This window comes from Canis lupus, chromosome 12 (assembly GCF_048164855.1).
Source record: "Canis lupus baileyi chromosome 12, mCanLup2.hap1, whole genome shotgun sequence".
Lineage (NCBI taxonomy): Eukaryota > Metazoa > Chordata > Mammalia > Carnivora > Canidae > Canis > Canis lupus.
The window spans coordinates 7,997,403-8,013,290 of NC_132849.1; the positions used below are offsets into that span (position 1 = coordinate 7,997,403).

Sequence of the window (15,888 nt, forward strand, 5' to 3'; positions counted from 1 at the left end):
CCTATGCTCACAGTAAATCTTTAAAAAAATATAGAGCTGTATTAAAATTAAAAGGCATTTTTGTTTATATATAGTGTTTATTTTACCTTTAGTGTTTCATTTCTCCTTATTCCTGCAGTGCTACACCTTTTTTAAAGCAGTGGCCTCTGATTTTCTTTTTTGTCATAGTAATAGTTCAGTATTTCTTTTGTTAGACTGTTAGTGATGGCAACTGTGAAGAATGTATTTCACTTACTGATATTACATCCTAAACTGCCTAAGACTATTCTATTTTTCCAGATTCTCAATTTTGTTTAAACTGGGGTTTGATTGATGTAACAAGTTTTCCTAGAGGCACCATTTATCATGCATTCACTTACCAAGAATTTAAGAACCTACTATGTGAGCTAGGCTTTTTTGAGCTCTTACTCATTATCAGGCACTCGAGGTTGTTTACATGTATTAATTCAGTTAGTTCTTAGGAGGGCTCTGGGAGATGATCTTACAGGTGAAGAAACTGAATCATAAAGAGGATACAGCTATAGATGGGAAATGATGGTGCTAGAATCCAAACTTAGAACCTGATTTTGGCACCTGTGCACAAAACTATAGTTTCAAATATACAGAAAAGAAGAAATGTTTTCTATCCTTTAGGAATTTAAACATGGAAAAGTAGAGAGAAGACAGCATAAAATTAAGTGCTAAACTGTAAGTGGGTTCTGAATGTCCTAAGAATTAGGGGCTCTGAGGATGAGGGAGGAGTTGGGCTGGGCCTCAGCAGAATGAGTAGTGTCCATGGTGGAGGGAAAGTGGCAGCTGAGGAAGCTGAGATGGGGATAGGCATGGAACTGAGTGCAGTGGTGATCCATTCCAGCTAGTGACTGCATTTATTATGGTGGGAGGATCCCGGGCAGGGAAGGTGGGCTGTAATCTTGAAGGAGTCTGAGAGTTTAGACCAGAAAAAATAAGAAATGGCTTGTTCCTGGAAGAAGTGACATCTGTGTCATTGTGTGAAGGTACTGCATAGACCTCTCAGCTGGTTCTGAAACCAAACTGAGAGTAAGTTCTGAGAATTAAGAACTGAAAACCAATGTAGATTAGAGAGTGCTGTACCAACACTTTGCAAGTGAGGCTTATGGGAGGTTGGATGAGATTAGAATAAAATCCTTACCACTTTTGGGGAGCTGAGAAAATAGATGTCTTCAATCTAGCCTAAAAAGGGATGACTTGAGTAAGCTTATGTAAAAAAGAAAAAAAAGCTCCTTCACTCACTGGAACATTTTATAATTTATTTCTTTTCTTTATTTTTTTCTCTTTCTTAATTTCTTTTTTTTTAAAGATTTATTCCAGTGAGAAAGAGAGAGAGAGAGAGAGCGCGCAAGCAATGACAGCAAGGGAAGGGCAGAAGATGAGGGAGAGAGAGAATCTCAAGCAGATTCCCTGCTGAGTGTGGAGCCTGACTTGGGCTTGATCTCAAAACCCGGGAATCAGACCTGAGCTGAAATCCAGAGTCAGATGCTGAACTGACTATACCACCCATATGCCCCTACAATTGTGACTGTTTTCAAACACAAATCTGATTGTGTCATTTTCCTTGCTTAAAGCTGAGCAGTACTTACCCACTCACTTGGACCAGAAGCCGGGGTCTAACTCCTTACTACCTCCTGTTACTCACCCTTCCTTGCCTAATAGTCTCCAGCCACATGAATCTGGAATATCAGTCTCATTCCCATCTCAAGGCCTCTACACTTTCCTCACTCTTTCCTCACTCAGTTTGGAATTGCTCTTTCCTGCATCTTCATGATTCTTGTTCTTCTAAATCTTAGCTCAAAGATACCTTCTGAGAGAAGACTTTCCTAGTCACCCTATCTAAAGGAGGTCCCTATACCTCCAGCCTTTGTGATTACTCTGTCTCCCATATCTGGGTTCTGTTTCCAACAGAATCTATCACTTAAGCAATGTCTAAAATGACATTATTTATTCATGTATTATCTATCTTTCCCTAATAGAAAGAAGGTTCATGGGGACAGGTACTTTATTCTGTTAAGCATGGAATCCCTGACATTAGAGCCCGTACCTCATGGAATAGATGCGTTATAAGTATGTTCTGAATATTAGAACCCTTGTCCCCAAATACATTGAATAGAAAGTGTATGAAAATTAGAAATTGGTCTCTAAATTTTGTGTCACATTGCCAAGTGATGGAGTGATGAAATTGAAATCTCTTGCTTCTCTTTGCTTTTATCCTTTTTTGGGGAGTGGGAGGCACGTACGCGTGCGCGCACACACACACACTGTATATGAGATTGATTCCAGTCAACAGTATTTATTGAGTGATCATTATGGCTTAAGATGAAAATTTGGGAAAAAGTCACTCTTTTTGTGAAGGACTCATTTCTCTGAGTCTACAAAAGCATCAGTTAAGCATCTGTTCTCTAAATGGTATATTACTGAGCATTTTGTTTTTTACTTTACAAATATAAAGGTGCTTTCAATTTCACTGTTAAATTTAAGTGTTTTACATTGGAAAGAGAGCAAATTGAATTTTTAAATGAGGTCTTTTCTTGTCTCACTGTAATTTTTTTTTGAGTTATCAAAATTTTACCTTCTCTTTGAATGACAAATCATTACAGTATTCATTTAGAAATTCCCCTGACCAAAGTCACAAGTCTCAAATTTTACTTTATTTTTCTTTTGTCTATTCAGGCAATACATTACTGTCTAGATTATCCAAGACCTCAATGGATTCTATAGTAGTAGAGGATTCCTTAAAGTGGACACTCATGTCTTAGTTGCTATTAAAGTCTGGTTCCACAGACTTGTATCATTAGCATCATATAGGAACCTGTTAGGAAGCAAATGTGCAGGCCCCTGCTAGAACTCCTTAATCAGAAACTGTGGGGTGGTGGGGGGTGGGGGGGTGGCAAGCCCTCTACTTGATTCTGATGCACATTTTGAGCACCATAGCTTAGTAAATGTTATAGGGTCAAGGTAGTATGATCCTACAGATTAGCCAAATGGCATTAATTATTAGCCCTGTAAGCCCACCTCTTTTTTGGTCACTAAATTTGATTGGTTCACTAAGGCTGGGCTATAAAGTTATTTGCTTGATGGATTGCCACATGTTGACTTTGGGTTGTTTGTATTTCTTTGAACCTGTCACTGTAATGATTTGCCAGGACACTTAATAGGAACAGAATGTAATTTTTTTGCACCCATGGCTTTCTGAGTCATGGGTGGCTAGGTCCTTAATGTCCTTCTGCATAGATTTCTCCAGGTACCAGGCATGCCATTCACATACTTTAATGAGAGAGGTGTCACTGTTGGATCACAGGAGACCTTCAAGAATATGTAGTTTACCCCAGTTTAGTTTACAGGTAGGGAAATTGAGCCACCATGAGGTTGTGTTTTATTTGCAGTAGCACAGCTGGTGGTAGAGGCAGGATTTCAGGATTCCTGCAGGAGGAGGACAGAGCTGCAGCTTAGCTTGCTCTGTGCCTACAGGACATTCCTTTCCTACTGACAGGTTTTCCTTATTTAAAGAAAAAAAGCAAATAGAAAAAAGTCAGGAAGTCCTCATTGAAACTAATAAAAGTGTCTAAAGAGAATGAAAAAAGCAGTTTGAGAACTTTGGTATGGAGGAAATAACCTGACATTAACTGTTTTAATTATAGTTGTTGCATTGGCCTTATCAGTGTGGGAAGAGGGAGCATTTGAGCCCTACAGGGAAGTGGGATGTGGACAACAAGATGACCCTCTTCCTGAATCTGCCTGTTCAGGCTGCAGTTTAGTGACTCTGTGATCCCAGCAGCTGTCATAGAGATGGGGCTGGACTTAGTAAGAGACTTGGGTCTCAGGCCTAGCACTGCCACAGCTAGTGGTGTGATGTTCCATGAGGTCACCTAACCTCCCTGGCCTTCACTTTGTAGTAAATGTATAACAAAACCTATCCTGCCCATCTGAGAAGAAAAATGTCAGGTAGTGGGAAGTAGTGTATCACTGTAGTTAAGAGCACAGACTCTCTCACAGGTTCCAGACTCCCTGGGTTCAAATTCTGGCTCTTTAATTCACTGGTGTGGCAGTAGCAGGTCACTTATCCTTCTTGTGGAACAGATATAATGAAATTAACTGCCTCACAGCGTTGTGGGGAATGTTGAATTAGTCTATGTAGAGTGCATAAAATAGCATCTGGGATTTACTAAGTGCAATGTGTTAGCTGCTGTGATTATTACTATTTTAAAAATATTGTTATTTTAAGAGATGAGATTTCTATAAACATGTTGTCAAATAGTTCCATTACTTGGTGATGGTACCGGGCAAATAGAGGATTCTTATGCAGTAATTGTTAATGGAGGAGTTGTTCTAACACCCAGCTCGTGCCTGGGCTCTCCCTGTGAAAAGAAGGTGATTTTGATGCCTCAGAGGGGCAGGCCTAGAGCCTGTGATACTGAGCAGTCTAGTCATAGAGTGGTATGACTGGAGGAAACTCAAAGGTGGAGACTTCTCAATTTTGCTTTCAGGTATTTGTATACAAACCATCCTAGGAGGTGGGCATGTAATCTTCCAGAAAAAGTTCATGAACTTTAATTTTGGTTTTTGTTGTTTGACTAGGTTTCTTTCTGTCCTGCCTTCCCAGTTGTTATTAGGATTCTTGACAAGGATTTTGGTGATGAAAATTCCAACTCTTAAAGCTGAATAATCAGGTTATCAGCTAGTGAGTGGTAGACTTTAAGGTCCTTTCTCCTCTTGTGACTGAAATGAAAATTTCTACTATTGTTATTTATTTCTGAGTACTCTGTTTTGAGGAGGGATTATGGTGGTGAGGTAGGTGCCTTTTCATTGTCTTGAAAAGGACTGGAGTTTAAGAATTTGAGAGTTATTATTTTATCTGCGTATATAAAATTAACTTTTTATTTTCTTTACTTTGACCCATCTACTCCCCCATCTTTCTTTGTGTGAGTCCCTTAAACCTAGAGATTATGTTGTATTTATTTCTTATGTATTACATTTCCCCTTTTCCTCTGGATCCTAATATTGTGCCTAGTATATACTAGGTTCTCAATTACAGTTTTTTCAATGAATATTGTTGATGTTTCTGATTACTTATTAAAGTGACTTGTTCTGAAACTTCACTTGAAGGCTTAAGTAATTCATTAATATCATGTGACTTAGTATCTACCCAGGTCTTCCTAAATATTAATTGATGAATCTTTACATTACTTATCTGAAGGATTCAAATTTCAAGATGCTCATAGTATGTCATGGATGTTAGAGTTTTAATTTTCTTGGTATTATTGGGAGATAGGGATGCAACATCTGGGAAGATGGAGAAGCATAGAGAATTAAAAGCATCATTCAAGACTACAAAATAGTTATTGTAGGAAGAGACTCCTAGGATGAGCTTCCATGCTTCTATGACCCTAGAAGCAACAGGACAAATACAAAACAAAACAAAACAAACAAACCTGATTAAAACTCTAAAGAGAAACCCAGATCAGGTTGGATATGGGAACTAATGTTGACCTGGATTGAGTAAAATTTCTTTGCTAAGGGTTATGATTAGTGACTTATTTCTAATGTGCGTTTGTTTTTATTTTTAGCATTGCAGTGTCGGGATAGCTATGAGCCCTGTGTAAATGAAGGAGTATGTGTTACCTACCACAATGGCACAGGATACTGCAAGTAAGTTTTTCGTTTTCTTTTTCCTTCTTATATATTTTATTTTTCCTCTGTATAACACTAGACAAGATTTGGTCCTGCTTAATTCTGTTTTCAATACTTCTATGAAGTATTACTGGTTCTCTAACTTTTCTGATAAAGTCTTTGTGGGGGATGAGAATGGAAGGATGCAGATGTCAGATAAATGGTTAACAAGAACTTCTTATTATCTTATCACTATCTTTTTCATTATGAAAAAGACTTTTCAGTGAGTGGCTAGTTAATGTATATCGAGTGCATTCTTAGAATCACTCCTCAACATGTTAGTTATGATCTTGTTCTTAAGTCAAACCACAATAGATATCAACTTTAATTCTGCCTAGTGTAAGTAAATATTATAGCGTGAAATTATTTTTCTGGTGTAAAAAAGTCCAGTTCTGAAAGAGAGACCGTGAGAAAGATGCATATGCACCTGTAGGGGTGGGACATGGAGCAGGCACTGTGGAAAATGTCATTATATGGGGTTATAAGAGGAAGGCTATGGGACAGGACTAGGGGGTGTAGGCTGGTTCTCAAGAGCAGTTTTTCTTTTTCTCCAACCACCTAATTTAGCTATACTTTTTATTTCTTTGAGGAAGCCTGTGAGATTATCTCATAAATAGTTCCTCTCTGTGTCCTGTGGACCATATGGTTTTCCTTCTGCCTCTGGCTCAGTTGAAAATTTTTGACAGGAATGTGTATTCATTGTATTTATATCACGGAAAATAAGATTGGTAATATAACTTTTCTTTAACCCTTGTATGGGCTGTACTTGTCCTCTGCTTAGGTAACAGTACTTGCTTTATAAGCATTTTACATGAGTTTACCCAACATGTTTTTATTTCTTCTTTGGATATTTAATTGAATGACATAAATGTAATGATAACATTGGTTCCAGTCAAGTCCATTCTGACATCAGGATCTAAGTTCTTTTTTTTTTTTTTTTTAAGATTTATTTATTTATGATAGAGAGAGAGAGAGAGAGAGAGAGGCAGAGACACAGGAGGAGGGAGAAGCAGGCTCCATGCCGGGAGCCCGACATGAGACTCGATCCCGGGACTCCAGGATCGCGCCCCGGGCCAAAGGCAGGCGCTAAACCACTGAGCCACCCAGGGATCCCAGGATCTAAGTTCTTTCTTTCTTTTTTTCAAGATTTTATTTATTTATTCATGAGAGACGGAGAGGCAGAGACATAGGCAGAGAGAGAAGCAGGCTCCCTCCAGGGAGCCTGATGCGGGACTCGATTCCAGGACCCTGGGATCATGACCTGAGACAAAGGCAGACACGCTCAATAACTGAGCCACCCAGGTGCCTCATGATCTAAGTTCTTCAGTGTTGTGAGAATTTTTGCAAGTCAGGAAAGATGCTCTTCAGCAGAAGGACAATATTTTAAGCTATGATGACATAAAGTTTAATTGTAGGTTATTTGGATTGGAATAATAATACTGGAAATGAAATGTTTTTTATAACTGATAATGAGCTGCTCACTTAGTTTGTCTAGCTGGAAAACAAAAAGCAAGAACATGTGATGTAGTCTTCTTTCAGAATGGTAACACAGCTGGAGATAATAAAGGGGAGGAACTTAGAACTTCGGGGTGGCCTTAGAACTGGCCACCAAAATCTTCAGTCCCTTTTTGGTACCTGGTGTCATAGTTACTTGCTTTATTCCATTATTCAGCTCTCTTGTGGTTGTTAACCCATTAAATTATGATCATTTTTGGATTATTTGTTTCTCTTACTGAATTTTGAGGTCCTTGTCTTACGCATTTTTATAGAGTTAATGCCTAATATGGTGCTTGATATGTCACTAGAGCTTAACAATGTATGTTATTTCTTGAACCAAAAGGTGTTCAGTACATTTCATCATTCACATGTTTTTTTAATCTATGTCTTAAATAAGAAGATACTGTCCTCTCCTCTGAGAATTTTATCTGCTTCACACAGCACCTAGTATGGTTGTACTTTAATTCTATTTGGACATAATTCGACTTGGTAATTTATATAAGGGGAATTTCAAATAGGTTCTAAGTGTTGGCCTATGTATTTGTGGTCTGCTATGAGAAGAGAGACTAGTCTCTGAGCACTTACCAGGAGAGGACACTAAGGGTCACTTTCGGGAGAAAAGAGATTTGTGGTCCGTTAATCTCAAACTCTCCAACCAAGGTGAGAGAGACGAAGTTGCCCATGGTTTCTAGAAGCACTGCTAGGGAACAGGAGCTTACTTTGTGGTCAACAAAAATGGAGCTGCCCAAAACCTGTCCCTGGGTGCTTGATAACTGTCAGTGGAATAGGTTGCTTATGGATATAGTTCTTGTCAGGCCCTTCAGGTGTCCTTCAACCCTTTGTGATGGAAACAAGCCCCCTGAGAAGGTAGAAGTAAGGAAAAACATGGGTGAAATTGTCCTTTTGGGAGAGCAATATGAACAACAAAACTTGTTAAGAGAGAGTATTTCTCCATGTCAGTAAAAGAAGTATTAGAATCTTCAGGAGTGGCAATGTCAATGTAACTGGACACAGGAAAAGCAAGAACAATATCAGGGAGGCCGAGTCAATCATCCCTGCAAGGCCACAGGATGGTAAGCAAAATTTTAAGCAAAAATAACATTTACTTAGCAGACCTTTCAGTGTATCTTCACCAACTTTGCTGTTTTCCTTGGGTAAAGAAGGGAATCCAGCTTGTTCAGTAAATATTATTTTCCCAAAATGGTAAATGGATATTAGAACACTTAGAAGTTCTATAAAAATTACATCAGACGTGCAGGGCATATGATTATCTTTTTGTTCATGAGATTGTTTAGTGGATTAAGAAAAGAAAGTTGAAGCCAAATTCTTTTTACAGGGGGTGGGAGGGTGGGAATTAATGGAAAATGTTTTAAAGTAGAAGGTATCTGAGTGTTTAAAGAGCATAATGCTACTGATTCAGCTAAAATATAATAGTTGTTTATAGAAATTATAGAAATCCTTGATAAGATCACGTTGGCAGATGAGGATAAGTACTTCCAAAGGTTAGTTTTGTACACAGCTCAACTGTTTTTTTCTCACTGTCAGGAGCTTAAGTACTCTATCAGTCTATGATTAGATTGGGATGCCAGACAAGGAGAACCTGTGTAATCTTGCATAAAACTCAGTTATTGCCCTTAAATAGTTGTTAGATCTTAATAAAGCCCTCTCACTATAGAGAGATAAGACATTTTATTCTCTCCCTTGTCCTACTGGGAGGGGTAAATATATACTTAAGTTTGGCTGTCATTAATCACTTTCAAGTTGTTTGTCTCAGGCTTTCAGAGATAAACCATTCCAAATCCCAATTTGATTGAAAATCATGGGTAACTCAAGTTCACTAGAATGTTGGGGGAGGGTATGGTTTCGACTTGTAAAATTCACAAAATGTGCTTTTTTAAGGACATATATATCATAGTTGTTTAAAGTCCCTATCTGTCAGTTCTTAACTTCTGGATTGTCTTTGGGTATGTTTGTATCAACAGCTCTTTCTGTTGACTCTGGGTACAGTTTCCCTTTACTTCTCACTTATAGTAGTTTTTGTTATTTATTGGACATTGTGAGTGATGCATTTTACTGTTTATATTTCACTAAAGAATGGTGAGTTTTGTTACAATGGGCAGTTACATCATTGGAAGATCACCTTGATTATGTGAAAGCTTGGTTTTAGGCTTTGCTCTGGCAGGTCTGTTTTGCCTTTTGTCTGACAGCATAATTCTTAGTCCTGAAATGTGATCCTTACTCCCCAGGGTATGATCCTTCGAGGAGATAAATTGGAAGTATAAGGTGCTTGTCAAGCTCGGTGTTTCCCAACCCCTCTAATTTAGTAGGACTTGAATTCAAACTTCTGACTCCCTTCATACTCAGCCTTTCAGCCTTAGAGCTCTTACTTTCCTTTGGGTTCCTAAATACCTTGTTCATGCACAGCCAGGAATCATTTATGCTTTTGAGTGGAGTAGTATACATATTTTGGAGCTACCTGCTCTATGGTTCTGCCTTCCAGGATTTCTCCTCCTCCAGATTCTAGCTATTTCGACAGTCCCAGATAGCTTTGACTCCTCAGCTCAGTAAAACTTCCATTTTCTGCTTGCATTTTGTTCTTCTTGTGCTGCACGGACTGAGGAATACCTTCAGGGAAAAAGCTATGTAAATGTAGGTTTCATATAGTTTGCTTTTCTTTTTTTGGAAACTTGTATCCCAGTTTCTGCCTTTTGATTACTCATTGGTACCTTTAATATATTGTCTGCAGTGTCCAATTTTTCTAAGCAAGAGAGTTAATCTGATATAATTACTCTGCCATTATTTTTATTTATTTTTATTTTTTTATTTTTATTTTTATTTTTTAAAATATTTTATTTATTTATTTATTCATGAGAGACACACACAGAGAGAGAGGCAGAGACACAGGCAGAGGGTGAAGCAGGCTCCATGCAGGGAGCCTGACGTGGGACTCGATCTTGGGTCTCCAGGATCACACCCTGGGCTGCAGGCGGCGCTAAACTGCTGCGCCACAGGGCTGCCCTCTGCCATTATTTTTAATGATAAAAACTATCATTATAAAGGATTCTTTCATAAATTTCTACATGCTTCCTAGGAGGTAACTAGCACAGTGTTTGTTAAGCACTGGAAAGTCACCATAAGTTACTTAGGTACCTGTGGATGGGTGATTGCATTTGAGAATCTCTATTTTTCACCAAAGTACCTAACTAGAAACTACATTTTAAAGTAATCATTATCAAAGGGAATTATTTTACCTTATATTATCAAAGTAAATCATAAATATAAAATGTTATAAATTATAGCTTTGTTTCACAATTTACCTAAAATTTGTCTACTAGCTGTGAGAAACCGTAAACATTAACAACTAACAACTTTCCTTTTCAGAATTAGGAATGATGTTGGTAGTCCAGGCCTCCTAAAGCCATCCAAAAAAACTAGAGCCATTGCCTTCTTTGTCTTCTTGATGTGTTTCTATACAGTCAGGACAGAAAAGACTGGAATCCTCCAGGTTGGAATCTTCCAGAGCCTGGCTTAGAGTAGAGGATGTAGTATCAATATTTGTGTTGTGGTGGTGCTCTCCTAGAAAGGCATTTTCAAAAGTCAGGGCTGACTCAACATTTTCCCCTTTCACTTACCTTGTAAGTGCGTTCAGTGCTGTTCAGGGCAATATCAGATCAAGGAGATACACTGGGAAAAACGTCAACTGTTAAATCACTTTCTCTTTCTTCTCTGCAAAACTGGTTCTGCCAAGAAGATTCCTTCAAGTGAAGTGCTCTATTTAGCAGAACATCATATATACAGTTTTTCTGGCCAACGCTATTAGAAGACTGGCCATTTTTCCATAGTTTTTAAAAATCTTTACCATAAAATGAAGAATAGTGTCTTTTGTTCACTATATACTTTTCAGAGTAATCCTTTTTTTTAATGTGATGCTTCAGAAGATATTAATTCAGGAATTACTTTTTTTTTAATTTTTATTTATTTATGATAGTCACAGAGAGAGAGAGAGAGACAGGCAGAGACACAGGCAGAGGGAGAAGCAGGCTCCATGCACCGGGAGCCCGATGTGGGATTCGATCCCGGGTCTCCAGGATCGCGCCCTGGGCCAAAGGCAGGCGCCAAACCGCTGCGCCACCCAGGGATCCCAGGAATTACTTGTTATGTGCTGTTTATGAATACCACATATAACAGATAACTGAAGCCTGTGATAGTAGTTGCAAGTAATCGATAGTGTTATCACATTATTTCACAGTCTTTGGGAAGTCATAAAATAATTATCGATTCATTAACCTGGACTTCTTAAAGGGGTTCAGAATGAGTCTTACTAGACTAATGCAAAGTGAATTGTGAAATGACTGAAATGTTAGAGCAGAAACTGTTAGTGACTGATAGGGCTGGGACCACGGTAAGGTAACTGAGGCTTTCATCTCAGGTGTAAGATTTAAGAGGGTGTCAAAAAACCTGGTTACCAAGATAAATAATATTTTAATGCAATAGTTCAGAATACCAAAATTAATGCAATAGTTCAGAATATCAAAATTAAAAAAACTATGACAAAAATATTTAAATTTTAAATAAAGAGATCAGTGTAACTGAATTTTTTCTTTTGCTTCAGGCTTTAGTATGGTTCATTATAGTATTGGTGTGTGGATCAAAGGTATCTAAAAGATCCCTGCCTGGTAACATGGAGAGGGCATAGGTTTTTATGCCAGATAGACTGGAGTCTGAATTCTAATTCTTGTTAGCAATCAGACATTTGGCAAGTTAAAGAGTATATGCTAGCCAGTGTTTATTGAACACTTTTTATATGCCATATTCTGTGCTTAATTAACCTTTTTATATGTGTTACTATAGAACTCATGTAATTTACATGTCTTAATATCCCTGTTTTACTGATGAGTATATATGAAAACTCAAAGAAGTTAAATAATTTTCCCAAGATCACATAACTTTTATTTTTAAAAATTTTTATGGTTTTTAAAAAAAAGTTAACATATAGTGTTTTATTAGCTTCAAGTATACAATATAGTGATTTGACACTTCCATGTGTTGCCCTATGCTCATCATGTACAGGTACACTTATTAATCCCCATCATCTATTGAACCCACCCCTTCCCTCGCCTCTGGTAACCATCAGTTCGTTCTCTACAATTAAGGGTCTGTTTCTTTAAAAAGAATTAAAAAGCGTTTCTGATCTCTTTCTCTCGCTTCCTTTGCTCATTTGTTTCTTTTTTTTTAATTTTAAAAGATTTTATTTATTTATTCATGAGAGACACAGAGGGAGAGGCAGAGACACAGGCAGAGGGAGAAGCAGGCTCCATGCAAGGAGCCTGATGTGGGACTCGATCCTGGGACCCAGGATCACGCCCTGAGCCAAAGGCAGACGCTCAACCGCTGAGCCATCCAGGCACCCCTCATTTGTTGTTTCTTAAATTCCACATATGAGTGAAATCATATGGTATTTTTCTTTCTCTGACTGACTTATTTCACTTAGCATTATCCTCTTTAGCTCCATCCAAGTCATTGCAAGTGGCAAGATTTCATTCTTATGGCTGAATATTCCATTGCATATAATACCACATCTTCTTTATCCATTCATCAATTGCTGGGATATTTGGGTTGCTTCCGTATCTTGGGTATTGTAAATAATACTGTTATAAACATAGAAGTGCATGTATCCTTTTGAATTAATGTTTTTGTATTCTTTGGATACATACCCAGCAGTGCAATTTGCTGGATCATAAGTTAGTTTGATTTTTAACTTTTTGAGGAAACTCCCTATTATTTTCTGTAGCAACTGCACCAGTTTGCATTCCTACCAATAGTGGAAGAGGATGCCCTTTTCTCCACATTCTTACCAACACCTGTTGTTTCTTGTGTTGATTTTAGCCATTCTGACAGGTGTGAGGTGATACCTCATTCTAGTTTTGATTTGCATTTTTCTGATGGTAAGTGATGATGAGCATCTTTTCATGCGTATGTCTTCTTTGGAGAAATGTCTGTTTATGTCTTCTGCCCATTTTTTAATGGATTATTTGGTTTTGGGATGTTGAGTTTTATAAGTTCTTTATGTATTTCGAATACCAAGCCTTTTGGATACGTCATTTGTAAATATCTTCTCCCATTTCATAGGTTACCTTTAGCTTTTTTTTTTCTTCTCTATGCAGAGGCTTTTTATTTTGATATAGTCCCCGTTGCTTATATTTGCTTTTGTTTCCCTTGTCTCGGGAGACATCTCTAGAAGCATTTGCTTAATGTACAGTGTCAAAAAGGTTAGTACCTATGTTCTCTTCTAGGATTTTTATGTTTTCAGGTATTACATTTAAGTTTTTAGTTCATTTTGAGTTTACTTTTGTGTGTAAGAAAGTTTCTTTCACATGTTTCTGTCCAGTTTTCCCAGCACCATTTGTTGAAGAATCTGTGTTTATCCCACTGGATATTCTTTCCTGCTTTGTCAAAGATTAATTGATCATATAGTTGTGGGTTCATTTCTGGGCTTTTTATTCTGTTCCATTGATCTCTGTGTCTATTTTTGTGCCAGTGCCGTACTGTTTTGATTACTACAGCTTTATAATATAACTTGAAGTCCAGAACTGTGATCCCTCCAGCTTTGCTTTTCTTTCTTAAGATTGCTTTGACTACACAGGGTCCTTTGTGATTCTACAAAAATGTTAGAATTATTTGTTCTAGTTCTGTAAAAAATGCTGTTGGTATTTTGATAAAGATTGCCTTCAATGTATAGCTTGCTTTGGGTAGCATAGACATTTTAACAATATTTGTTTTTCCAATCCATGAGCAGGGAATTTCCATTTCTTTGTGTCATCTTCAATTTCTTCCATCAGTATTTTGTAGTTTTCAGAGTATAGGTCTTTCACCTCTTTGGAATGGTTAATTCCTAAGTATTTTATTACTTTTAGTGCAATTGTAAATGAGATTGTTTTCTTAATTTCTCTTTCTCCTGCTTCATTATTGATGTATAGAATTGCAACAGATTTCTGTACATTGATTTCATATCCTGTGACTTTACTGAATTTGTTGATCAGTTCTAGCAGATTTTTTGGTAGAGTCTTTCAGGTTTTCTGTATACGGTATCAGGTCATCTGTGAACGTTGTACTTCTTCCTTACTGATTTGGATGCCTTTTATTTCCTTTTGTTGTTTGATCGCTATGGCTAGGATTTCCCAGTACTGTGTTGAATAAAAATGGTGAGAGTGGACACCGTTGTTTTGTTCCTGACCTTAGGAGAAAGGTTCTCATTTTTTTCCCATGAGGGATAATGTCAGCTGTGGATTTTTCATAGATAGCTTTTATTATATTGAAGTATGTTCCCTCTAAAACTACTTTGTTGAGGGTTTTTATCATGAATGGGTGTTGTACTTTGTCAAATGCTTTTCCTGTATCTATTGAAATGATCATATGGTTCTTATCCTTTCTCTTATTAATATGACATATCATGTTGATTGATTTGTAGATATTGAACCACCCTCGCAACCCAGAAATAAATCCCAGTTGATTGTGGTGAATGATATATTTTTTTAACATATTGTTGGATTTGGCTTACAGTATTTTGGTGAGAATTTTTGCATCTGTGTTCATCAGGGATATTGGTCTGATCACATAACTTAAAAATTTTTTTTAAGATTTTATTTATTTATTTATTTATTTATTTATTTATTTATTTATTAAGATTTTATTTATTTAGTCATGAGAGATATAGTGAGAGAGGCAGAGACATAGAGGAGAAGCAGGCTCCTCGCAGAGAGCCCGAGGCGGGCCTTAATCCCGGGACCCCAGGATCACGACCTGAGCCAAAGGCAGACGCTCAACCACTGAGCCACCCAGGCGTCCCCAGAACTAGCTATTAAAGTGGGTAGTTCAAACAGGAGTTTCTGAAGGAAATGTGGGACATTTGAAAGACTGAAAGTGGCTCCTCAGATCAGGAATGTGATTAAAACTCTACATAGTTCCTGATTTTCAACAGAGACAATATTATTAAGTAGACCTGGATAGCTCACATAATGTTTGAGTATGAAACCTGCTTGTAGCTCTGTGAGTGTACATGGGCCAGGCTTTGCTAATGCTGCGTTTCTGAGAAGTGGCCTTTGACTTGAAAGCTTCGTGCAATTACTGCAGAAGGCAGTGAAGGTGGGGATAGAGAATACTATCTATTGAAATGTTCTTTGGTAGAGGAAACTAAATTGAAGAACTTGAAACTTCTTTTTTTTTTTTTTTTTCCCTAGTGGAAAATGAACAAGTCCAGACAGATTTTATGCAGCTATGGAATTGAGACAGGTCAAATTCAACAACTTCTGATAAATGTTGCTGCCAGCTCAAAAGTTACAAGTTGTTAAACATAGTGCCTTACATTTGCATAGTGAGTTACAGTTATATAGATGCATGTCCCGTGGGACTTTCCTTATTTAAGACTTGAGATCTGGGCACTTTAACAGTACCATTCCTAAGTGATTCTTCTTCTTAACACTATGTTTGAAGAATCCTTTAACAAATATATTTGGTGTTCTCGAGGAATTTTTTATAAAGTAAGTGTTAATTATCAGCTTGATTATAATACAGAACAATGAGATTCCCATAATGTTTTCAACTAATCTTTATTCTTTAGATTGGAACCTTTATAAACTTCAGTGTTAGATAAAGAAGTAGGAGAAGGTGATTCTTAGATTCTGTCTATATCCTTTTGCCTGTTGTGGGTGA

General features: G+C 37.4%; 1 protein-coding gene across 1 annotated transcript in view; it reads left to right on the top strand.

Annotated features, from left to right (window-relative positions):
- The window catches only part of NOTCH2 (notch receptor 2), a 160,664-nt gene that overhangs the window by 34,906 nt on the left and 109,870 nt on the right, over nt 1–15,888 (top strand). Inside the window, exon 2 of the mRNA XM_072769558.1 lies at nt 5,580–5,661. Within this exon, the coding sequence (XP_072625659.1) occupies nt 5,580–5,661 (82 nt within the window). The remainder of the gene's footprint in view (nt 1–5,579; nt 5,662–15,888) is intronic.